The 25934-nt window shown below is 42.8% G+C and overlaps 1 protein-coding gene across 3 annotated transcripts in view; it reads left to right on the forward strand.

Annotated features, from left to right (window-relative positions):
• dapk2b (death-associated protein kinase 2b) overlaps window positions 1–25934 on the forward strand; it is a 155036-nt gene that overhangs the window by 72348 nt on the left and 56754 nt on the right. For all 3 annotated transcript variants that reach the window (XM_072553305.1, XM_072553302.1, XM_072553303.1), the window contains exon 3: window positions 9388–9609. In XM_072553305.1, coding sequence (XP_072409406.1) covers window positions 9388–9609 — 222 coding nt within the window. The remainder of the gene's footprint in view (window positions 1–9387; window positions 9610–25934) is intronic.

Here is a 25934-nt window from a genome sequence, read left to right on the forward strand (position 1 = left end):
TCACAGGGACTCGCCAGGGAAATCCTGGACTTAAAGTCCAGAAAAAAATGGCTCCTGTGGGAGGCTACCTGTAGTTCCAGCACTGGCCATCAGACCCAGTGGTGCTATTGGGATTGAAAGCTCATCAGATATTTGGCTGGCAATTCTAAGTAAACTGGAGTGAGTCCATTATCGTAATGTACAACTCCCCTTTCCCGTGCAGTATCTCTGTTATCCATTCTTTACCACTTACTATGTTGGAGTTTCTCAAATTTAACAGTGAGGGAAACTTTCAACCACATCACATGGGAATGGGTTAACATGACTCATGGATCTTAAATGTTTGTGGGAACAGCACATGATAAGTTATTATCGCACTCACCAAGATGCTCAGTTGTAGGAAAGATCTAACTCAGTATTCTTGTTAGATTCTCCATCTGAAGCTTGTGAAAGAAAAAGATGTGATTTTGTGGTTATTGCAACTTATGTCTCTGTTTAAATTTTGAATTAACAGTGCAGCAAACTCCAGGCCACAGAACTCCTAAAACACATTGTTCCCTCGGATACTTTCAAAATGTAGGTGATATCGGAAAGCCTGCACACACCCAGCTTCCACAAGCAGTAACGATTATATTGATTAAGGGATAAAGATTGGCCGGGATGTTAGGAGTAACGTTATTTCTTCTTCAAAATAATGCCACGGAAGCTTTGACACCACTCCGGGTTCTATGGCAGCTCCGTCTTTGCAGTACATTCTTAGTACTGCAATGGATTAGGATTTTAGTGTTTAAGTCCTGGAGTTGGACTTGAACTGGAAATCTTGGACTCCAAAGACAAGCGTGTTTCTAACTGAGCCCCAGCTACCACTTTTCAACAGGAAGCCCTTAAATAATTCTTGAAATAGGAAGAAACCCAATAGGAAGAAATTTATTTTCACTTTGAGTGGCACTGGCTCACGTTATTTTTCAAAACTATACCTCTATGGAATAAATGGAAGCTCAGTCTGTGATGTATCTTTTATGAGTACCTGATAGGATAAAGGAAGGAATAGCTTGGTTTTAGAGCTTGGCAATTGAATTAGGAAACCATTTTGGAATTTTGAAATATATCGGAAAGTTTCTTTATAAAACATTTACATGTATGGAGACTGCCTTTTTTAAAATGTGTCCATAAAGTATTCATTTCAGTTTACAATCAAACTGCAGTGACAGTTTTGGGCATTTCTGTCCTTGTTGTTGACCTACATTGTATCCAATGGATGGTTTGGGTTATAAATACTTCCTGGCTCAAAAATCAACATTATTCTTGCTCCTCCTGGTAACCCTTCCCAATGAGTCTGTGCACACTCTGGCCCACTTATTCCAGGGATGGAATGAATCGTCCTTCATTACACCCACACAAATGATGCTTTAATTGGTCTTCGTAGGTGACCCAATTGGTTTGTAGGTTACACTCTTAAGTGCAAATTGCTACCAGATGTCTCCCATGTTGCTCTGAGCTAAGTAGTTGTGTGTTAACTGTCCATAGGGACATAGTAAGGAGTTTTTTATAATATTTAATTTATTCATAGGATGTGAACATTGCTGGCTGGGCTAACATTTTATTGCCTGTCCTTAACTGTGCTGAAGAAGCTGGTGGTGAGCTGCCTTCTTGACCTGCTGCAGTATTTGTGATACGCAGGCCCTCTGTTGTTAGGGAGGGAGTTCCAGGCTTTTGAAGCAGCAACATTGTAGGAATGGCAATATATTTCAAAGGCTAGATGGTGTGCATCTTGAAGGGAAGATGGTGGTGTTCTCATGTATTGCTACTCTTGTTTTTCTAGACTGTAGCCATGGGTTTGGAAGGTGCTAACTAAGGAGTCTTGATGAATTTTTGTCGTGCATCTTGTCAATGGTACACACTGTTGCGGTACTGAGTGTCAGTCGGAGAGGGAGTGGATGTTTGTCCTGGATGGTGTAGAGCTGCTTGTCTGTAGTTAGAGCTGCACTTACCTCCGTATGACTCAAGCGGGAGAAACGTTGAGATGGAGGTTTCTGCGGTTAGAGAGCAGCAAGGTGAGGTAAAGATTCTCCATGAACTAAAAAGGTGTCCACAGGCTTTCTCACCTGGACTTGATCAGGGCTGAGGCAGGAAGTGATAGAGTCCCCTTCTGAATTACTCCTGTCTGATTTTAAATGCCCTGTGCCAGCAAATCTAGGGTGGGCAGGGTATTAAATTCTGTCTGAATTTCCTATCTTGTCACTCTATAGAACTGGCAGACAGTTGGCACTTGTGCCCAGCTAGGTTCTTGTCCTTTTTTTTGATGGTATTAAAATTAAAGGGGCAGCACGGGGGGTGGGGGGGGGGGGGGGTGGTCATTGGTAGCACTGCTGCCTTTTATTTCAAAATTCCAAAATGGTTTCCTAATTCAATCGCCAAGCTCTAAAACCAAGCTATTCCTTTCATTATCCTATCAGCTACTCACAAAAGGGACCTGAGTGACTGTCTGTCTGTCTGTCTGTTCTCCCTGTGTCTATGTGGGTTTTCCTCTGGGTACTCTGGTTATCTCCCACAGTCCAACGATGTGCTGGATTAGTTGTGCTAAATTGCCCATAGTGCCCAGGTATGTCCAGACCAGGTGGATTCGCCATGGTATATGTGGAGTTACAGGGATAGGGTGTGGGTTGGGTCTGGCTGGGAAGGGCAGGGCTGACTCGATGTGCCAAATGGCCTCTTTCCACACTGGAGGGCTTCTATTAGTAGTTAACAACACAGCAGCTCTTGTTGTTCATATTGATTTAACTACTAGTTTTAAATGAAACTGGAAAGTAACTTTATTATCACATTTTAAAATTGTTCTTCCTTTCTCTAAAGCCTCCAGTGGGTGAAGTTTGGCATCTAAAACCTCAGCAGCTTCACTGTGAAAACACAGACCTTCAAAATAAACTGAAAGTTTAAAGGTTTATGAATGATTAACACATCCAGGATTCTAATCTCTGTTTTCCAAGTCGCATTGATCCATTTATTTTAAATTAGTTTGCAGCTATGGCTAAAACAGTCAATAGAGAAATTCGTATGTACATGAATATTCCTTCATCTTAAAGATTGTTGTGTCTGCAAAACTGAGCAGGCAGAGGGGTGACTTTAAAGGTAAGAATAGTGAAGACGTTTGCACCTGTAGGTTCATAAGATGCTATGAAATCCAATAAGAAACATAGGAATAAAATGAACTGCAGACACTGGAAATCTGAAACAAAAACAACAGTTCTGATAGAGGGTCACTGGACTTGAAATATTAACTCTGTTTTCTCTTTTTGTGTTTCATAAATGCAAGGTTAACTGATTCCTGGCCCTCTGCCATCTGTAACATCTATTTCAATGTTGGTGAGGCAAATAACGTGTATACATTTAAGTGTTATTATCTGGTAGAGTCTTGCAGGAATGTCTGAGACCAACTGGAATATATGATATGTTAGCTATGGGATAATTTGATGAAAATGAGGTGTATATGCTACTAAGTATGAATGAGTAATCAGTGAAGTTGAAGTTTGAGCTGAGCAGAAATAAGAGTCTAGATTAGAGTGGTGCTAGAAAAGCACAGCATGTCAGGCAGCAACCGAGGAACAGGAGAATCGACATTTTGGGCAAAAAGCCCTTCATCAGGCATGGACACACCGTTGCTGAGTAGAAATAAAACTGACAGTAAAGTAGATGTCTGGGCACTGTTTAACCAGCATTTAGCATCTGATATTAACTTGATGGGAAAGTAATGAAGAATATAGGGGCTGAGACAGGAGGAGGCTGAAGTGGCCGAACCCAGTGAATCAGTTGCACTAAGCGATTGCGCTGAGCTATCCGCTGACTGCAGTTCTACATTTTGAGTCTTGTGGGAATTTTGATGTGAAATGTAAACTGATAGCACAGAACTATGTCAAGGAAGTCAGCAAGATAAGGATATGAAAACATTGCTGTATTTGTATTTGGAGAGGGAGGGGGTTATATAGGTATAGACCATTTTAACAAAGTTTAAAAGGACAGGGTTCAGCTTCAAGGCTGATGACATGTTCCAGGTGTGTTGACAGAATAATGCATTTGTGCTGTGCTTTCCAAGAATTCCAACAATTTCGAGTATCATTAAAAAAACTTATTAGACAAATAACATTTGAAAAGATCCTGCCATAAACAGCAAAAGAAAAGATTCAACCCTTTTTTTTCCCAGCAGCATCTATTACAGACACTCAATCCCAATGAAGAACTGCATCTACTTTCTCTCTTTAATTTCATACTCTACTAACAAGATCTCAAGTGTTTCTTTCTGCTGACTTTCTGCACATTCACCGGATGATGTGATTCTTCCATCTCTCCCAAGTCTCAGAGACACAGACTAATTTACTAAGTTTTGTCGCTGAAAAAAGACAGGGTTTTTTCCAGTTACTGACTATCCTGGGACTACTAAACAGCACACTTGTTAATATGGATCTTTTCTAAACTGAAAACTGTTTTGCTCTTTCTACTTTTCTGGATCACCAAAGCTCAATTTAGTAAACCTTACCTAATATGTCACATATAAGGACCTATAAGTCACATGATTTCTTAGAAATGCTGCTTTTAAAATAAAAGGTCCTGACCACTTTTTTTTAAAAAAAGAGAACCAAAACATCGTTTACCTTAACTTTATCTATTTGCACCACAATACCCACATTTAATACAGTTTAATATCCATTGGGTTACAGTAATTAATCATTCAAGACTCTTTACCTGCTTTCTTTGATAGTCTTTCATGTGAATTACTGATCCATGCTCCTATCGTATCTGATTGTGCTTTCTCCTGCTTGAACCTCACCGTTAGCCTTGGAGTCACAAAGCCCTGGAGATTCACTTTGTTTTAAAGCTGAGCCTACTGCTGGGCAGGTGCCAGTTCATTACTGAAATTTTAAAAAAGAGGTTGTTGGCAAAAATAATTTTGTTTTTAATGTGCTGTTTTAGCTCTCTGGTTAATGAGCAAGTACACCACCGTATGAACAAGGAAGATTCCTTATCCTCTTGTCGTCTTTAGATCATTAACTTTTTTTTTACTCCAGCCAATATGGCTATGAATCACTCCAGTTGAGCACATAACTCTCAGGCAGGAGACTACCCACCACCCCCCTCCCCTCCCCCAACTACAGAAGAGCTTGTGTGTAAATATTTGAGGCTACCTTAGTGGAATGTGGCATAATCTTGAGAGAATACACAAACAAGTCAATCATTTTACCACTTTCCCTTGTTTGGTTAGTGCCAGTACTCCATCAAACATGAATGAGCAGGCATTGCCATATAAAAAAATTGAGATAATTATTTGGCAAAAATTGGCAAAGAGGGATCTATCTCAATTTTCCTCAATTACAAAGTTAACTTCACTAAATTCAACAAAGTGAAACATTTGAATTGATCAAAGTCATCACTTTAATCGACTTCCCCAATCAGCTTTTCTCTGCAGTGAGCAGTTTGCATAAAACTAGCCTTTTTCTTCCACTTACTGCCCACATTAAATAGGGAACTTGATACTTTTGTTTTAAATTCACAGAAATGAAAAGGAAGCTCAGGATCAATTATCTTTTTTAAAATTTTTGTTAGGTAGAATAGTCAGTCATCTGTCTAAAACATGGTTTCATCTTCGTTTTGCTTGAAGATCTTAAACAGATTATTATTTCTTGGATTTTTCAAACAGGGAAGTCCAGTTGTAGATGAGCGTTAAGTGACCTCCCAGCATTCACTACTGGCACTCATGTCTGCAGCAAAGCAGATGAATTGTGAAAATGCTTGATCCCATAGAATCTACATTTCTCAATCCACCTACTGGAGAAGGGGTTTGAAAGGCTGTGGTGCACAGATGGGGAAAGTGCAATGTCTCTCAACATTCAGCCTTCAAGGGGCTGCTAAACATTTTAGGTGAATGTGTATTTCTTAACTTTTACCATCTTGGTTTCAGGTTGTATAAACTGCTGGCTGATTCCTTTGGAATGTCAATTGATCCATGGAGAGCTTGTGATAAAATAGGCATTTTATAAGACAAAATATATCTTGATGAAAAACAAAAATGATTATTTCCCAAGGGAATGGGTCTGGGCGGGTTACTCTTTGGAGGGTGAGTGTGGACTTGTTGGGCCGAAGGGCCTGTTTCCACACTGTAGGGGAACTATGATTTTTGCTATAAATTGGAAGATTAGGAAAGTTGACAAGCAGTGGATACTAACAGCAGAAATGCATTGTTAGTTGAGAAAGGAATGTCATGCACTTACATTGCACCTTTCACAACACTGACATGCCAAATGGATTAGAGTCAATGACGTACCTTTTGAAGTGCAGTCAGTATTGTCATGTTGGAAATGTGGTAGCCAATTTGGACAAAGCAACGTCCCAAAAACAGGACTGTGACAATGACCAGATACTGTCTGTCTTAATATGTTGATTGAAGGAGAAATATTCTATCGGACATGAAAAACAACTCTTAATTTTTCTGAAATATATCAAGGATACTATTGTTCAGTGAGAGTGGCCAGGATCTAGCTTTTGAGTCTAACTGAAAGACAACACCATCAACAGTGCAGCACTCTCTGTGAACAGGCCATTTGGCCTTCTATGTCTATGCTGACACCATTCTAAAGTAAACCCATCTACCTGCATGTGGTCTGTATCCCTCTATACCTTGCCTGTTCATGAATCTGTCTAAATGCCTCTTAAACATGGCTGTCTGTTATTTTCCAAATACAAGTAAATCCTGTCTCTAAGAAACTTCTCCAATAATCTCCCTGAAGGCTTACTGCCCTGTAATTTTGCAGATTATCACTTTGTCCTTCTTAAACAAAGGAACTTTCTTAGTTAATCTCCAGTCTTCTGGGACCTCCCCTGTGGATAAAGAAGGTCTAAAGATGTCTGTTAAGGCCCCAGCAATCTCCTCTTTTTCTTCCTTCTGTATCCTGTGATATATCCCAACAGATCCTGAATGTGGCATCAAGGATCCCAGCAAAACTGGAGTCAATGGGAAACACTGCTCTCTGGTTGCAATCATCTCGACCACAAAGGAAGATGGTTGTGGTTGGTGGAGGCCATACGTTTCAGTAATGCCTTTTAGATTAGATTAGATTACTTAGTGTGGAAACAGACCCTTCGGCCCAACAAGTCCACACTGCCCCGCCGAAGCGCAACCCATCCATACCCCTACATCTACCTCTTACCTACACTACGGGCAATTTAGGATGGTCAATTCACCTGACCTGCACATCTTTGGACTGTGGGAGGAAACCGGAGCACCCGGAGGAAACCCACGCAGACACGGGGAGAACGTGCAAACTCCACACAGTCAGTCGCCTGAGGTGGGAATTGAACCCGGGTCTCTGGCACTGTGAGGCAGCAGTGCTAACCACTGTGCCACCATGCTGCTGCTTAATTTAGCTGCTTAATTGATGACCTTCCCTCCATCATTAGGTCAGAACTGAGTGCAATCAACAGCAAATGCACCATGTTCAATACACATTTGTGATTTCTCAGAAACTTATGCAGCAGGACTTGGACAATCTCCAGGATCGAGAGCATGGTGCTGGCAAAGCACAGTAAGTCAGGCAACATCTGAGGAGCAGGAGAATTGATGTGTGCTTGATGATGAAGGGCTTACATCCGCAACGTTGATTCTCCTGCTCCTCGGATGCTGCCTGACCTGCTGTGCTTTTGCAGAACCACTCTAATCTTGAGTCTAAGCTCCAGTCTTCTCTTCCACCTAGAGTATCTGACCATATCACCCAGCCATTGAAATGGCATTGTCATCACTGAATCTCCCATTAACACCATGCCCTGTTACTACTGACCAGAACCTGGAGTGGATCAGCTATGTAAATACTGTAGCTACAAGAGGAGCTCAGAGGCTGAGAACAATCTGAAGAAGAGTTTTTTTGATATATAATTGGATTGATCAATTCTGAAACAGGACATTATTTCCGTTGGATCAAGTAAAGAACTAACTTCACATTTAACTGTGCCGTGTGGTTGCTCATATTATCAGCAAGATGTTTCCAGCATATCAAAGTTTCAGATGAGGTGTTAGAAAACTGTGCAGCATTTTCTCTGGCTCAAATACTGATACTGGTTAATTCTACAAAAACGAGGACGAAAGACAAAACTGTCGGGGTTTCTTGAACAAACAACTTTAAATCATAATAAGCGCAGAAAATACTGAAATCACCCAGATTAACGTTTTGGGCCAATGATGCTTTTAAACAAACACAGGCTAGAGGAAGAATAGGATGGGCAAAGAACAAAGCTGTTGGAGTGGAATGCAGGAGTGAAATTATAATAAAATCAGGAGGAGCTGGAGAAACTTAGCAGGTATGGAAGCATCTGTGGAGAGAAAGTAAAGTCAATATTTCAGGTCCAGTGACCCTTTTTCAGAACCCTGAAACACTAACTCTGTTTTCTCTCCTTTAAAAGTACCAGACCTGCTGAGTTTCTCCAACTGCTTAAGTTTTTATTTCTGATTTCCAGTGTTCACAGTTCTTTTGTCTTTTGTTTAGTAAAATTGTAATGTTCACTTCAGTGACAAAATATTGTCCACAACCTTGCAGAAATTCCTAAAATCAATATCCCTTTAAATATTCATTTGTTTTTTAAGCAATAGAAGCATTGTTCCATTTTAATATCATCCTGTTTTTGTTTTTAGTAATGGGTCACTTCCCAGAACGATTTCAACTTCTTAAATAAGTAATGGTGGACTGTATGTGAGAAAAAAATCTTCTATTTTAAAAAAAATCACCCCCACCACAACTCCCCTTGCAGCAGTAAGTAACTTGAGTCACGATTTGTGGTCTATGTAGAGCAACTTGAGAAAAAGTGAGACTTTAAACTTATGGTTCCTAAAACTCTCTGCCACTTCCTCATCTTGTGCTTGGGTTTGTTTTAGAAGAATTGGTGGAAATTGTTTGGTATTATTAGAGAACAGTATTAATTATAAAAGATTCATGTTTGGTGGGATTCTCCAATACTTTAGAAGTATTTTTAATCAATCCGGCATGCAAGTGTAGATGCTGGATACGTGAAACAAATGAAAACAGAAATAGCTGGAGAAGCTTAGCAGCTCTGGCAGCATCTTTGGAGAGAGAAGCAGATTACCAGTCCAGTGACCTTATTCAGAACTTCTTGCTGTTTCTTGGGCCTACTAGGTCAGATGTAGGTGAATGAGAATGTTCTTTGTGGTTTTCTTCTTTTATTCTAACACTTCCAGTGGCCAACCTAACATCTGCTCAGTGACTGAAAGAAATATGGAGGCCTGGAAACCAGGAAAAATTCCTGCTCTTTTAACATTTTGGTTTCACCTGAAAATCTTCTGATATTTATAACTTCCAGCTGATCAAATTACTATTTCTGACTTTGTTTTCTTTGCTTCTCTTTTTGTTTCAGTGGTCAGTTTGCTATCGTGAAGAAATGCTGTGAGAAAAGCTCTGGAGTTGAATATGCAGCAAAGTTTATTAAGAAACGGCAGGTTCGAGCCAGTCGGAGAGGAGTGAGACGTGAGGAAATTGAACGAGAGGTGAACATCCTGCAGCAGATCCAGCATTCCAACATTATCACCTTACATGATGTTTACGAGAATAAAACAGATGTGGTCCTCATTCTGGAACTGTGAGTAAAGAGGATTTCCGTTTCTGTTGCTGGGATAAAGAAAATCAAAACAGGAAGGGTTGTATTAATTATTCCTAATGATGAGCAACTGAAACTAAACTCCCTTTACTGTTGAGAATTAGTTCCGTCAGTGCTAATGAGCTGCAGCAAGTAACATCGATGCAATACAACATTATATTTAAAAGTAAAGTTAATCCTGAGAGAGTTTCTTCTCATTTTTCAACTTTCAGTTGTTTTGTTTTTCTCTCCACTTTTCTATTCTCTTTCTCACTCACTCCAATGTCCCTGCCGAGTGTACCTTATGACTAGTTAGGTACATGGTGATTTGGAAAATAAGCTCTCCTTTTTGGATCATGTATTTACAATGAGAGTATTTTTTTCTCAAAAGGTTTAGATTAGATTAGATTACTTACAGTGTGGAAACAGGCCCTTCGACCCAACAAGTCCACACCGACCCGCCGAAGCGCAACCTACCCATACCCACTCCCCTACATTTACCCCTTCACCTAACATTACGGGCAATTTAGCATGGCCAATTCACCTAACCTGCACATTTTTTTTGGACTGTGGGAGGAAACCGGAGCACCCGGAGGAAACCCACGCAGACACGGGGAGAATGTGCAAACTCCACACAGTCAGTTGCCTGAGGCCGGAATTGAACCCAGGTCTCTGTCGCTGTGAGGCAGCAGTGCTAACCACTGTGCCACCGAGCCGCCCTTTAACTCTTATTCTCTTCAACTTGTAAATGATACCTTGATATTCCCCGTTCATCATCTCCCTAGGTTCTGGAAGTCCCTGGATTGCTGCATCTCCCTCTACTTCTTTGTCCAAGATTCTGGCCTCCTCTTGCCAATCTCTCCCTTCCAGCTATGATTTAACTGATACCACATCAATTAGTTATTGTTGTCATCATCGTTGTTGTTGTTTCATCATACTTCCTCTGTCCCCTATTGCTGTTTCCCAAGCCAACAATGCACACTTACTGCAAGTGATAGGACACAGATTTCATTTTCATGAAATAGCAAAGTGCCAATGAAGACGTTGATGAATGTAAATGAAAACTTTTATCAATTAGCAATTTCAAATTAATTTCCAGTCCATGAATAGTTGATTTGTTTCTATTTTGGTTTGCTACTACAATCTGAGTCTTCCAGAATCTTTCCAGCTTCCTCCTCCGTATATACGGTGAAAGTTGCCCTCTGTAGACTTGGTGTGTATTGTATTGTTGCTGTGCTGACCGGAATCAGTCCTCCTTCTTGGTAATCTAAGTAGCTATTACCATGTGGGAAGGATACCCACATAAATTCTTCAGCAGAATCTGGCTTAATCTTGACAAATGGTGATGATTTAAAACATAGTACTTAATAGCTATTTACGTTACATCCAAAATAAATGATAGTCACTTATAGAACATAGAACATAGAAAAATACAGCGCAGTATTTGGCCCTCAATGTTGCGCCGACCGAAGCCCACCTAACCTACACTAGCCCACTACCCTCCATATGCCTATCCAATGCCCGTTTAAATGCCCATAAAGAGGGAGAGTCCACCACTGCTACTGGCAGGGCATTCCATGAACTCACGACTCGCTGAGTAAAGAATCTACCTCTAACATCTGTCCTATACCTACCACCCCTTAATTTAAAGCTATGCCCCCTTGTAATCGCTGACTCCATACTCAGAAAAAGGTTCTCATGGTCAACCCTATCTAAACCCCTAATCATCTTGTACACCTCTATAAAGTCACCCCTAAACCTTCTTTTCTCCAATGAAAACAACCCCAGGTGCCTCAGCCTTTCCTCATATGATCTTCCTACCATACCAGGCAACATCCTGGTAAACCTCCTCTGCACCCGTTCCAGTGCTTCCACATCCTTCCTATAGTATGGCGACCAAAACTGCACACAATACTCCAGATGCGGCCGCACCAGAGTCTTATACAACTGCAACATGACCTCAGGACTCCGAAACTCAATTCCTCTACCAATAAAAGCCAGTACGCCATATGCCTTCTTCACTGCACTATTTACCTGGGTGACAACTTTCAGAGATCTGTGTACATGGACACCAAGATCCCTCTGCTCATCCACACTACCAAGTATTCCGACCATTAGCCCAGTACCCCATCTTCTTGTTACTCTTACCAAAGTGAATCACCTCACACTTAGCTACATTGAACTCCATTTGCCACCTTTCTGCCCAGCTCTGCAGCTTATCTGTATCCTGCTGTAACTTGACACATCCTTCCTCACTGTCAACAACTCCACCGACTTTTGTATCATCCGCAAACTTGCTCACCCAACCTTCTAATCCCTCCTCCAGGTCATTTATAAAAATGACAAACAGCAATGGTCCCAAAACAGATCCTTGTGGAACACCGCTAGTAACTGCACTTCAAGATGAACCTTTACCATCAACTACTACCCTCTGTCTTCTTCCAGCCAGCCAATTCCTAATCCAAACCTCCAACTCACCCTCAATGCCATACCTCCGTATTTTTTGCAGTAGCCTACCATGGGGAACCTTATCAAACGCCTTACTAAAATCCATATACACCAAATCTACCGCTTTACCCTCGTCCACCTCCTTAGTCACCTTCTCAAAGAATTCAATAAAGTTTGTGAGGCACGACCTGCCCTTCACAAAACCATGCTGACTATCCTTGATCACATTATTCCTATCCAGATGTTCATAAATCCTATCCCTTACAATTCTCTCTAAGACTTTGCCCACAACAGAAGTGAGACTCACTGGCCTATAGTTATTAGGGTTATCCCGACTCCCCTTCTTGAACAAGGGAACCACATTTGCTAGCCTCCAGTCTTCTGGCACTATTCCTGTAGACAACGAGGACATAAAAATCAAGGCCAATGGCTCTGCAATCTCCTCCCTTGCGTCCCAGAGAATCCTAGGATAAATGCCATCAGGCCCAGGGGACTTATCTATTTTCACCCTTTCCAGAATTTCCAACACCTCTTCCCTACATACCTCAAAGCCATCCATTCTAATTAATTGTGACTCAATATTCACATCGGCAACAATGTCCTGTTCCTGAGTGAATACTGACGAAAAGTATTCATTTAGTGTCTCCCCAATCTCTTCAGCCTCCACACGCAACTTCCCACTACTATCCTTGACTGGACCTATTCCTACCCTAGTCATTCTTTTATTCCTGACATACCAATAGAAAGCCTTAGGGTTTTCCCTAATCCTACCAACTAAGGACTTTTCATGTCCCCTCCTTGCTGCTCTTCGCTCTCTCTTCAGATCCTTCCTGGCTACCTTATAACTCTCAATCACCCCAATTGAACCTTCATGCCTCATCTTTACATAGGCCGCCCTCTTCCCTTTAACAAGGGATTCCAATTCCTTATTAAACCACAGCTCCCTCACACGACCCTTACCTCCCTGCCTGACAGGTACATATTTATCAAGGACACTCAATAGTTGCTCCTTGAACAAGCTCCACATATTAATTGCGCCCTTGCCTTGAAGCCTACTTTTCCAAGCCTAAATCGTGCCTCACTGCATCATAATTTCCCTGCCCCCAGCTATAACTTTTGCCCTGCAATGCACACTTATCCCTCTCCATCACTAGAGTAAAAGTCACCGAATTGTGGTCATTGTCCCCAAAGTGCTCACCTACCTCCAATTCTAATACCTGGCCTGGTTCGTTACCCAGAACCAAATCCAGTATGGCCTCACCTCTTGTTGACCTGTCTACATATTGTGTCAGGAAACCCTCCTGCACATATTGGACAAACACCGACCCATCTAACGAACTCGAGCTATAGCTTTCTCAGTCAATATCAGGAAAGTTAAAGACCCCATAACAACCACTCTATTGCTTTCACTCTTCTCCTGAATCATCCTCGCAATCCTTTCTTCTACGTCTCTAGGACTATTAGGAGGCCTGTAGAAAACTCCTAACAGGGTGACCTCACCTTTCCTATTCCTAACCTCAGCCCAAACTACCTCAGATGGCAAATCTTCATCCATCGTCCTTTCCACCGCTGTAATACTATCTTTGACAAGCAATGCCACACCTCCCCCTCTTTTACCCCCACCTCTGACCCTACTAAAACATTTAAACCCTGGAACCTGCAACAGCCAATCCTGTCCCTGTTCTACCCATGTCTCCGTAATAGCCACAACATCGAAATCCCAGGTACCAACCCACGCTGCAAGTTCACCTACCTTATTTCGTATACTTCTTGCATTGAAGTACACACACTTCAAGCCACTTTCCTGTTTACAGGCACTCTCCTTGGAGATTGATGCCATGTTCCTAACCTCCCTACACTCCAGGTCCTGCACCCTAAAGCTACAGTCTAGGTTCCCATGCCCCTGCAGAGTTAGTTTAAACCCCCCCCCCCCCACCCCCCCAAGAGCAGTAGCAAACCTCTCCCCAAGGATACTGGTGCTCCTCAGGTTCAGGTGTAGACTATCCTGTTTATAGAGGTCCCACCTTCCCCAGAAAGAACCCCAATTATCCAGAAACCGGAATCCCTCCCTCCTGCACCATCCCTGTAGCCACGCATTTAACTGTTCTCTCTCCCTATTCCTCGACTCTCTATCACGTGGCACGGGTAACAAACCAGAGACAACAACTCTTGTTTGTTCTAACCCTGAGCTTCCAACCTAGCTCCCTGAAAGCCTGCCTAACATCCTCAGCCCTCCTCCTACCTATGTTGTTGGTGCCAATGTGGACCACGACCTGGGACTGCTACCCCTCCCCCTTAAGGACCCGGAAAACACGATCAGAGACGTCACATATCCTTGCACCTGGGAGGCAACATACCAAACGTGAGTCTCTCTCGCCCCCACAAAACCGCCTATCTGTGCCCCGAACTATTGAGTCCCCAATAACTATTGCTCTACCTTTCTCCACCCTTCCCTTCTGAGCAACGGGGACAGGCTCCATGCCAGAGGCCTGAACCCCACTGCTTACCCCTGGTAAGTCCCCCCCCCCCCCCCACAAGTATCCAAAACGGTATACTTGTTCTTGAGGGGAACGGCCGCAGGGGGTCCCTGCACTGGCTGCTTCCTCTCAGTCCCCCTCACTGTCATCCATCTGTCTGCAAGCTTTGGAGTTACTACTTCCCTAAAGCTCTGATCTATGACCCCCTCTGCCTCCCGAATGATCCGAAGTTCATCCAACTCCAGCTCCAGTTCCCTAACACTGTCTTGGAGGAGCTGGAGATGGGTGCACTTCCAGCAAGTGTAATCAGTAGGGACAACCATGGCATCCCTCACCTCAAACATGTTGCAAGAGGAACATTGCACTGCCTTCACTGCCATCCCTCTAAAAGTAACCTTTTTTAAAAGAAAGACAAACTAGGTCTAAAGAACAGAACAAGCAAAATGCAGCACTTACCTACTTCCCACAACGGGTCTTATTATTAGGTTAGAGGAGGAGGGCGGGTGGGAGGCACTACCTCTGTAGTGCCTCGGGTTCCTCTTCTACGCGCTTTTATAGGGAAAAGAAAACCTACCCAGGTAAGCTTGCGCTATATCTGCTTCCGGGTCCCGACTGCCCCTCTGGTCTTCGTCACTTCCCCCTGCTGCTCCCGCTCTTTCTGTGAAGGAAAAAAAACACCGCTGCCCACTACCGGTAAGTAATTTTAAAACAAACTGTCTTACCTTAGCTGTAGCCTTCCGGGTTCGTTTAAACTCAGCAATTTTGCGGATGATACGAAAGTCGGTGGAGTTGTTGACAGTGAGGAAGGATGTGTCAAGTTACAGCGGGATATAGATAAGCTGCAGAGCTGGGCAGAAAGGTGGCAAATAGAGTTCAATGTGGGTAAGTGTGAGGTGATTCACTTTGGTATGAGTAACAAAAAGATGGGGTACTGGGCTAATGGTCGGATACTTGTGAGGTATCATGGTCAAATGAAGTTAAAAATCACACAACACCAGGTTATAGTCCAACAGGTTTAATTGGAAACACACTAGCTTTCGGAGCGTCGCTCCTTAATCAGGCGGTAGTCTACCACCTGATGAAGGAGCGTCGCTCCGAAAGCTAGTGTGTTTCCAATTAAACCTATTGGACTATAACCTGGTGTTTTGTGATTTTTAACTTTATACACCTCAGTCCAACACCGGCATCTCTAAATCATGGTCAAATGAAGAGTAAGTACAAGGTTATTGTTACTGCACTGGGAGGATAGGAATACACCAACAAATACAAAACCCTGTTAGCTCCACTCTTTATAACCTAGTGGGTGGGACTTCTCTTGTATAAGGCAACAAGTTGATATCACAAACTTCTGACGAACTCTGTGAATAAAAGACTGAATTGTGCTTAAACTTGCAATTTCAGAAGGGATTTTATGTTATAGCTATTGCTCCTTCACCTAGAGACTGACGACAGTCTGTTCCCAGTGAATGTGGACCCTTGCGAACTTTGCTTTTGGGCATCAGTAATTATTGAGAATTGCTGTAAGCGACACATATCAACAAAACTTTTCAATCTCTTGTTCATCAGGACAGATACAAGAATGCTATAATTCAAATGAGCACAATAATTTCCTTTATGGAGCTGATATCAGCATACTTTTTTTTGTCCTGAAGATTTGAATTTATGTAGCACCCTTCATGATCACAGGACAAACTTTTCAGTGAATGAAGTGCTTTATTTGATGTACAAGAAATGCAACCGCCAATTTGCATAAAGTATGTCCCAAAACATTCAGTAATGACCAGGTAATCTGCTCTAGTCATGTTGGTTAAGAATCATTTAGAATCTCTACAGTGTGGAAAAAGGCTATCAGACCCAACAAGTCTACGGAGTTTAGATCAGAGTGATGCTGGAAAAGCACAGCAGGTCAGGCAGCATCCGAGGAGCAGGAAAATCGATGTATCGGGCAAAAGCCCTTCATCAGGAATAGAGGCAGGAAGCCTCCAGGGTGGAGAGATAAATGGGGTTGTGGTGGGGGTGGGGTCGGGTGGGGCTGGGGAGAAGGTAGCAAAGAGTACAATAGTTAAATGGGGGTGGGGATGGAGGTAATAGGTCAGAGAGGAGTGTGAGGGAAGGTTGCAGTGAGAGAGAGAGACTCACTAAGATTCTTGTGGAGAGAGGAGGAGAACTTCTTCAAGGTAGGCATCCTTGGAAGAGGATTCACAGTGAGGTTAAAATCAACTAGGCAAAAGTGAGGACTGCAGATGCTGGAAACCAGAGTTTAGATCAGAGTGGTGCTGGAAAAGCACAGCAGGTCAGGCTGTTCTCCTCCTCTCTCCACAAGAGTCTTAGTGAGTCTCTCTCTCTCTCACTGTAACCTTCTCTCACACTCCTCTCTGACCTATCACCTCCATCCCCACCCCCATTCACCTATTGTACTCTTTGCTACCTTCTCCCCAACACCGCCTCCCCCCCCCCCCCCCCCCCCCCCCCCCGCCCCATTTATCTCTCCACCATGGAAGCTTCCTGCCTCTATTCCTGATGAAAGGCTTTTGCTTGAAATGTCGATTTTCCTGCTCCTCAGATGCTGCCTGACCTGCTGTGCTTTTCCAGCACCATTCTGATCCCAACAAGTCTCCACCAACCCTCTGAAGAGTAACCCACCCTTCCAAGAGTAACCATTCCCCTACCCTATTATTCGATGTTTATCCCTGAGTAATGCACCTAACCTACATATCCCAGAACACTAAGGGCAATTTAGCATAGCCACTTCACCGAACTTGCACATCTTTGGATTGTGGGAGGAAACCCACGCAGACACGGGGAGAATGTACAAACTCCACACAGACAGTCACCCGAAGTGGAAATTGAACCTGGGTCCCTGGCACTGTGAGGCAGCAGTGCGAATCACTGAGCCACTGTGCTGACCATGTTGAGGGAGAACTATTGGCCAGAACACCAGGGACAACTTCTCTCCTATTCTTTGTATTAGTGCCTTTACATCCACTTGAGAGTTAATATGTGATTTAACATGTACCCTAGCAGATGGTAGCTTTGTGTGGCACCCCCTTAGCACTGGACTGTCATGCCCAGGAGACAGGTTTATCTTGGGTGACAGTGCTTATAGCAGAGCCATGCTCGCACTAGTGCAGTGTGGAGACGATGAAATATAGAAGTAGGCAAATGTGAACCAGCCACTTGCAAAGATGGGGAGTGGAGATGCACGGAAGAAGAATGTGGACAGGTAATGACAACCAGAACTGATCAGGAAAAAATTGAATTAGAGTCAGAAACAGAGGATGCTGGTTTTGTTCATGAGCAATCATTCATGATTAATCTTTATCCCTTTCATTATAAAATATTATACCCTAAGTTTACAATGAGCAATAAAATGGAAAATATACAGACATCCCTTGTGATGCAGTGGTTGTGTCCCTTCCTCTGAGCCAGGATACCTGTTTTAGAGATATGTAATAACATGGAGGAACAGGGTGCTTAAAAATATCTACCTAACATCAACCTAATAGTGTCAATAACAAGTGAGATCCCAACCGATGATCTCTCACTCAAAGATGGACTTCACAATGATCTATCCCTTTGTGCTTTCTGTGCTCTTCAGTCTAGTTCAAGTTTACTCTGTATATTGAAAGTCAATTAATTTGAATCTAATGATGTGAAACAAAAGCCTCTTGGGGCCCTTTTGTGGCAGTGGTAATGTCCCTATCCCTGTACTGGGAGACCTGGGTTCATATCCCTCCTGATCCAGAGGTGTAAAGTAATATCTCTGAAAGGTTGACGAGAAAAACAGGTTGAATAAAAATAATATATTTTTAAAAGTCTCTATTACTCGGCCAGTTTAAGTCCCACATACAATATACCAACTCAGCAATGGAAACTTCCTTTGACCTTGGGGCAGGGGTTTAATAGCATTGTCCAGTTTCTGATCAGGTTTGTTTACAATTTAATAAAGTACAGTGCTGTTGAAATGAATGAGGAATGAGAAGCTTGAATAAATCAGAATAATATCCAGTTTTGGCCTGAGAGAACTTGTTTATCTAGTACTTCTCGGGGCCTTGGGATATCCCAGCGTGTTTCCCATTAATTTTGCAAATTTGGACAAAAGCAAGTTCTACAAACCACTATGTGCTAATCCGATCTTGTGCTGTTACCTGAGAGAGAAATCTTGCCAGACCACAAACAGACTTCCTTGCTGAGATTGTTGACTTGCTAGCTGAGATGGTAAGTTTGTTTGCAGATGTTTCATCACCATGCTAGGTAACATTATCAGTGAGCTGCTCGTGAAGCATTGGTGTTCTGTCCCACTTGCTATTTGTGTCTGGGTCTGCTGGGGTTGGTGGTGTCATTTCTGGTTTTTGTCAGGTCAATCTTTTAAGTAGATCAATAGCTTCCCATTCCCCTGTGGATGTGGTCTTACCTAGGGACTTGACGGTCTGATAGGCATTAATACAACGGATACTCTCAAAAAATGTAGCATTAGGCTACCCCCTCCCCACTGCCAGATTTCTGACCAGTGAGCTAGACTTCCCATCCACTTAGAAAAATTTTGAGACTGACAAAAATGTGGGCAGAACCACTGTGTGAGGAGGAGTTGGAGTGTGGAGTGAGGCCCAAATGGAAGTGGGTCATTTGTTTCACTAGGGTCATAGTTTAATTTCAGATAATTGAAGGATTGTAGAAAAAAAAGAATGAATTTAATTGGCTATGGTTCACCTTTTTGAATGGCCTCCTATGCTATCCGATTCTATGATTTAACGCTATAAAGGAAACCAAACGAAACAAGGTGGTAGGAACAAATTCCTGCAACTGCTGGAATGTGCACTGAAAACAATAAATGCTGGAGATCAGTGGATCAGGCAGCATCCATGGAGAGAGAGCAAGCTAATGATTCGAGTCTAGAATCAAAATGGTACCTTGCGCGCGCTCTCTCTCTCCTCTCTCTCCTTTCTCTCTCTCTCTCTCTCCATGGATGCTGCCTGACCCACTGTGATCTCCAGCATATGTTTTCAGTTCCGAAATGAAATGGTGACTGCTTTTGATGTACTGAGTTTGAGAAAAAAGAAAAGATACTTCTGTGTGGAGACAAAACTGACCAAGTATCACCCTGGGAATGTTAATGGGGAAATGCCCAGGGTTCATATTGGGTTGCATTTGACAGAATGTTTCAGTTGGTGTTTCCTTTCATGAGCATTCTGATTCTAAGAATAATACAAATGGATTGAGGTTGGGGAGAAATTCTGAGCATGTTGAGGTGATGACTCAAGGAAGCTGATGTCCAGATTTCACTGAGATGGGAGCAAGGGGCAGTCTGCCTTCTACCAGGATAGGATCAGTATTCTCGAAATGTTAGAGGCCAGCTGGGTTTCTTGGGCGTGGGGACAGGGTGTAGCTTGAGTGATGGCATTAAGGAGAAGCCTAGTTCTACCTCCAACTGCCTTATGGATCAAACAGAACAGATTGCTGCTTCCCCACATAGTACCCTGCCGTCAATCAATCAATCATCACTTCCTCCCCCTGCACCCCCCCCCCCCCCCAACCAAAACCCCTCCGATTTCCTTACCTTGAGAATGTGAGGGGTGGGTCAGACATTAGGTCCTGTTGCCTCCCCTGGAGCACTCCCCCCAAACAATTACAAACCAAACCTGTCAGCTAGGCTGACTTCGCTGTTAGGAACCTGGAGAACTCTTTCAAAGAGCCAGCACAAGCATGAAAGGATGAATGACCACTTTGTATGCTACCTGATTCTATATGTGAAATTTAATACCCTCCCCTGGTGACTGGTTTAGTTGCAAGGGGCATTTAGTCAGTCAAGGAGGGGATATCCTACTGCCTTCACCCCAGTTCTCCCTTCCCAGCCCAATTCTGATTGTGGCAGGAATGCCTGGAGAAAGCTAGTGCCCCCCACCACCACCACCACCACCACCACCACTCCAAATCTTGCTGCTTCCCATCCACAAGATTGAGTGACAAAACCCCAACTCGAATGGGCGTTATGTAATGGCTATCACCACCACCTGTAGGGAGCATTACTGTTCACTGGAGCTGCCAGTCTCTGGCTGGCAAATAACAATGGGCAGGATCAACCCTCCCCCATCAAGATGGCGAGAATGCCATTGGCTGTCCTGTCATATGCCTGATGGGCACAGGATGGGACTTTGTATAAAAAAATGGCACAAAGCTCTTGCCAGCTACCATCTCCATTGATAACGGCCATCTTCACCTGATGTTGAGGTGCCAGTGTTGGACTGGGGTGGACAAAGTTAAAAATCACACAGACATCAGGTTATAGTCCAACAGGTTTATTTGGAAGCTTTTGCAGTGCTCTGAAATCTTGTATTTCCAAAAAAATCTGTTGGACAATAACTTGATGTTGTGTGATATTTGATCTTTACCTGGGAAATGCGAGATTGAATTCTGGCTCTTTCACAACATCCGTTCCTGTAATTTTACTGCGTCTTTGGGAGTCCCAGAACATTTCACAACCAGTCCATTGCTTTATAACTGTAGACAAACAGGTTTACATAGGAAGCAGCAGCAGCCAGTTACCTCTCTCAAAGGAAGATTGTTGACACGCACACCTCTTGGCTATTGATTTCACAAGAGCATTGATTGGAATGTATGGAATTGCAGTGGGCGTGCTGCTCTCTGAGCAATTTGACACATTTGCTGAACTGTTGCACCATGACTACAATAAAATAATACAGGAAGGGAATGGCAGAAAATTGTAACCAATGGCCCAATTGTAGCCTGACTAACGCAGACTATATTACCAGTATTGGCAAGGAATCTGTCCCTATAGTTTGTACTTTGAAACTGAACTAAACAAATTGTTATTTACCTCACCTTTTGGTGCTAACATCCACCCTATGAGGTGAAGTGACTTTATTTGTGAATACAATGTGAATCTAATAGTATAAATATTACTGAAAAGGTATCAGAAGGAATGGCAATGACTCAGTGGGTACAGATTTCAGCAACAAGACATGGGAAATTAAAATTCTATTGTCATTTGAAGTATTGGATAAGAATATTTTGGGAGTGCAGGAAGTTTTTTTAATTCACAGAACTGTGGGTGTCATTGGCCAGCTCTTATTTCCCATCCTGAATTTTCCTGATGGTGGTAGGCCACTTCTTGAACCATTTCAATCCACATACTGCCAGACTGCTGTAGAAAGGGGGAGTTCCTGGATTTTGACCCAGCAACAGTAAAGGAGCAGTCATAAACTTACCAGTCAGGGTGGTGCATGACTTGGAGAAAGGCTTGCAGGATATATTGCCCATATGTTGTTTTCAGTCATCTGTGAGTGATCAAAAGGGTCAGCAGCATTTGTTCAGCCTGTTCACTGAGGGTTCTGCTAAGGCCACTCGCTCCTGGACTGGGGTGGTCCAGCCTTGGTTCAAACATGGACAAAATCACTGAACGTGAGAAGTGAGGTGAGATTTAATAGTCCTTAAAAATTGTACTAACAATATAAATACTGTGGCCACAAGATTAGGTCAGAGGCCAGGAATCCTGCGGAGTGTAACTCATTTCCTGATTTCCCAAGGTCTGTCCACTATTTACAAGGTAAAAGTCAGGAATATTAACTATGGAATACTCCTGCTTACCTGGATGAGTGCAGCTCCAACAAGGACACCATCCAGGACAAAGCAGCCCACCCGATTAATGCCACATCTACAAGCATCCACACCTTCTGCAACTGACAGTAGCAGTGATGATGCTACAAGATAACAGTACCTTCCAAATTCTGATCACTTCCATTTAGAAGGCTAAGGGCAGCAGATATTTGGGAACACCACCCCCTGCAAGTACCCCTCCAAGCCACTCCTCGCGTTTACTTGGAAGTATATTACCCTTCATTTAGAATTATTGGGTCAAAATTCTGGAACTACCTCTCTAAGGGCATTGTCAGTCTACCTATAGCAAATGGGCTACATTTGTTTAAACAGGCAGATCACCACCACCACCATTCGCCAGGGCAATTAGGGACTGATAATAAATGCTGGCCAGCCAGCGATGCTCTTATCTCCTCAATTTTTTTTAAAAAGGATTGGTGTCAAAGAAGGAGATTGTGTTGGTGAGGGCAGGGTAAATTAACATTAACACCACATGTAACTCAGAGTTTAGAGTTCATCTCCTATATAGGAGGAGGATCACTTATAGGGGTTTTCTCCACTTGTCTGCATGAGTTTCCTCTGGGTGCTTCCATTCCCTCCACAATCCAAAGATGTGCAGGTTAGGTGAATTGGCCATGCTAAATTGCCCTGAAAAATGTGTTGCTGGAAAAGCTCAGCCGGTCAGGCAGCATCCAAGGAGTAGGAGAATCGACGTTTCGGGCATAAGCCCTTCCTGAAGAAGGGCTGTGCTTTTCCAGTAACACATTTTTCAGCTCTGGTCTCCAGCATCTGCAGTTCTCCTTCTCCTCCATGCTAAATTTCCCATCATGTTCAGCAACGTGTAGGGTAGATGTCAAGGTTCCAGGATTGAGGCCCCAACTGGGAGCAGAGCTTGTGGCAAGGACCAGTGGAAGTAACAAAGCTCAAGTTCTGTATCTTCCAGCAATGCAGCTGCCCTGCTGAGAGTCACTGCTTTTGAGCATTCATTCTGATCTGCAAAAGTGACAGATGTTGAGCCCCAGGTTATTGAGAAATAGCAGAATATAATATCCTCTAGGAGCAACATCTGTCTGTTTTGTGGCTGAGGTGTTTGTGTTACTTTCAAGAGGGCAATTTCCTCAATGACTTGTCATGTGTTACTGAGTCATTCAGTCCTGTAACTTGCCAAGGTTGCTACTGACTTTAGGCCTGTATCCCATGGACGCTAAGGGCAAGTGTTGTGCTGGGACTCGTCGGTTTGATCTCGACAGCTGTTTAATTTCCCTGTCAAAACGTGCGTGGTGTTGCAACATAAGTTTTCGTGACCCACGGCTGTATGTTGATGATTGAGTGGGACGTGGTGCTGTGAAGGCAAAAATACAATGTGCATGCTCTGGAAAGAGGTGACATGCAGGAAATCTTCATGTTGATGGGTAAACTCTTGATGTTTTATCACTTGCATCTGAGGGATATCCCTTCCTGAAGAATCTGTGCTGTACCAACATGTAGCAAGAAGTTAAAAATTACACAACACCAGGTTATAGTCCAACAGGTTTAATTGGAAGCACACTAGCTTTCAGAGCACTGCTCCTTCATCAGGTGGTTGTGGTTCACCTGATTAAGGAGCGTCGCTCTGAAAGCTAGTGTGCTTCCAATTAAACCTGGTGTTGTGTGATTTTTAACTTTGTACACCCAGTCCAACACCGGCATCACCAAATTATAGCAAGAAGTGACAGTGATAGTTTTCTGCATTATTTTGGAGTTTGGAACATAAACACCTATTTGTGCAATATGGTTAAAGTGCAATGAGACAATAAATCACAGATCACCCAGTACTGGCAACACCTAAAGAATAGCATACAGTGGAACAGTGTCTGTAAATGCAAGCCAGTTGGATCATTAAACAAAAAACAAAAAACTACAGATGCTGGAAATCAGAAACAAAAGCAGAAATTACTGGAAAATCTCTGGACATCTGACAGTACCTGTGTAAAGAAAGCAGAATCAATGTTTTGGGTGTATTGACCTTTCCTCCTTCAGTACTAAATTCTTCCAGATTGGACCATTACCTTCTCCTCTTACAGCAAGTAACGGGCTTTCAAGACATCCAGGCTGAGTGAAAGCATATCCTAATGGTCTAGTTCCAATTCATTCTTAACAGCAGTGGACAAAGTGATCTGTTTCTGAGCAACAGTTTACAAGATCGCAACACAGCTGAGGGGCTCGACAGCATCAAAAGTGACCCAACTGGAGTTCTGTGGTTTCTGAAGTCGGAGAGATTTGTGTTAAAGTCAGCAATGCAATTTCTCAGCAACCTGTTTGCATACAGAATTCCCACTGTGTTTTACCACTTGGGCTTGGCTGCATTGTGTTTCGTTAGGGTCACAGGATGGTGTCAGATAGGTACAAAGATGAACTGAGTGACGTAGGGAAGAATACAAATATTGTGAGCAAAGACAATCAAAGGGCACTATGTCATGTGACCAGGCAAGGACATAGCTGTTTAAATGTCTGTTCAACTTCATGATGTAAGGTATTGATTACTGTGTGCCTGTCTGCCTGTGAATAGTTACCTCAGTAACTGAAACTAGCTTCACAAACTTGTAACTGAGCTTCAAAAGAATCTGTTTGTTATTATTCAGCATTGGGCTCAGTTTCATCACACTCATTTTTTTTTCTCTTCTAAAGTGTTTTTAGTATTCTTGTTCATGGGTTGTAAGAATATAAAATTAAATCGCCAGAAGCTGGTATTGCTATTGCTCCTAGTAAATAGGCTTCTTGATCACTTACATCCAATAGCGAAGGAACTCTTCCTTCCTGCATTGCTGGGGTGGTTTCATAGACATAATCTTCACTGCTTCCCAAATTATGAATAATGCAAGGAACAGCACCAGTTGCTGTGCGTGGCTTTGTTCAATCTCTCAAAAACCTTTTGATTCTGTTAAATGTGATGATATGTAACATGGAGTATCCTGATCAAACCTGGCTGCTGTTAGGCATTTGTCTCATTTTGTCCCTACTCCACAGAGGTGTGCAAGTCCTAAACCTCACCATTCAAACCTTCATCGTCCCTCCTTCACATAGATCTATAAAAAGACACAATTTGTTGTAGCTTTTCGTCTTTCGTTTATTAGAACAAATCAAAATAATACCTAATTGAGGGGAAGAACAGGTGTACTTACACTGCATGAGAGGAGAGTGTAGATTGGTTAGGAAGTGGACTCTAGTGTAAGTGTTGCCATGGGAATGCACAAGTTAATGATAACTACTGTTAATTACCAGGCTTTATTTAAATTTTAAACCAAGATGGTTGGCTCTGGTCAATGGATTGCACTAAGAAATGAACTATGCCCTATTTAGTTGAGTTCAGCAGGTGCAATAGTTGTATGGTACATGTCTTTTTGTCTGCAGAGTGCAGGGCCCTATGAATTTAGTGCATGGAACTTCCAGTACATGCAAGTACATCACACTGCAAACCTGATTGACAATCCCAAATTAGGTGCCAATGTAATTCTTTGCACTCCATGGATTACCCAGCAAACATTCATAGAATCATAGGATCTTTCAGCATGAAAAGAGGCCCTTTGGGCCATCATGTCTGTGCCAGTCAATAAGCACTTGTCTGTTCTCACCCCATTGCCAAACATTTGGCCTGGGCCCTGGTGTGCTGTGCATGAAGATTTCGGCTAAATACTTCTTCAAAATATTTTATTGACGTACTCTCTACTACCATTGAGTGTTTCAGGTAAAACATAATTCTTCCTTAAAACCCCATTCAACCCCTATCTCTTCCATCTATGGTCCTTTGTT

This window comes from Chiloscyllium punctatum, chromosome 33, assembly GCF_047496795.1.
Source record: "Chiloscyllium punctatum isolate Juve2018m chromosome 33, sChiPun1.3, whole genome shotgun sequence".
Lineage (NCBI taxonomy): Eukaryota > Metazoa > Chordata > Chondrichthyes > Orectolobiformes > Hemiscylliidae > Chiloscyllium > Chiloscyllium punctatum.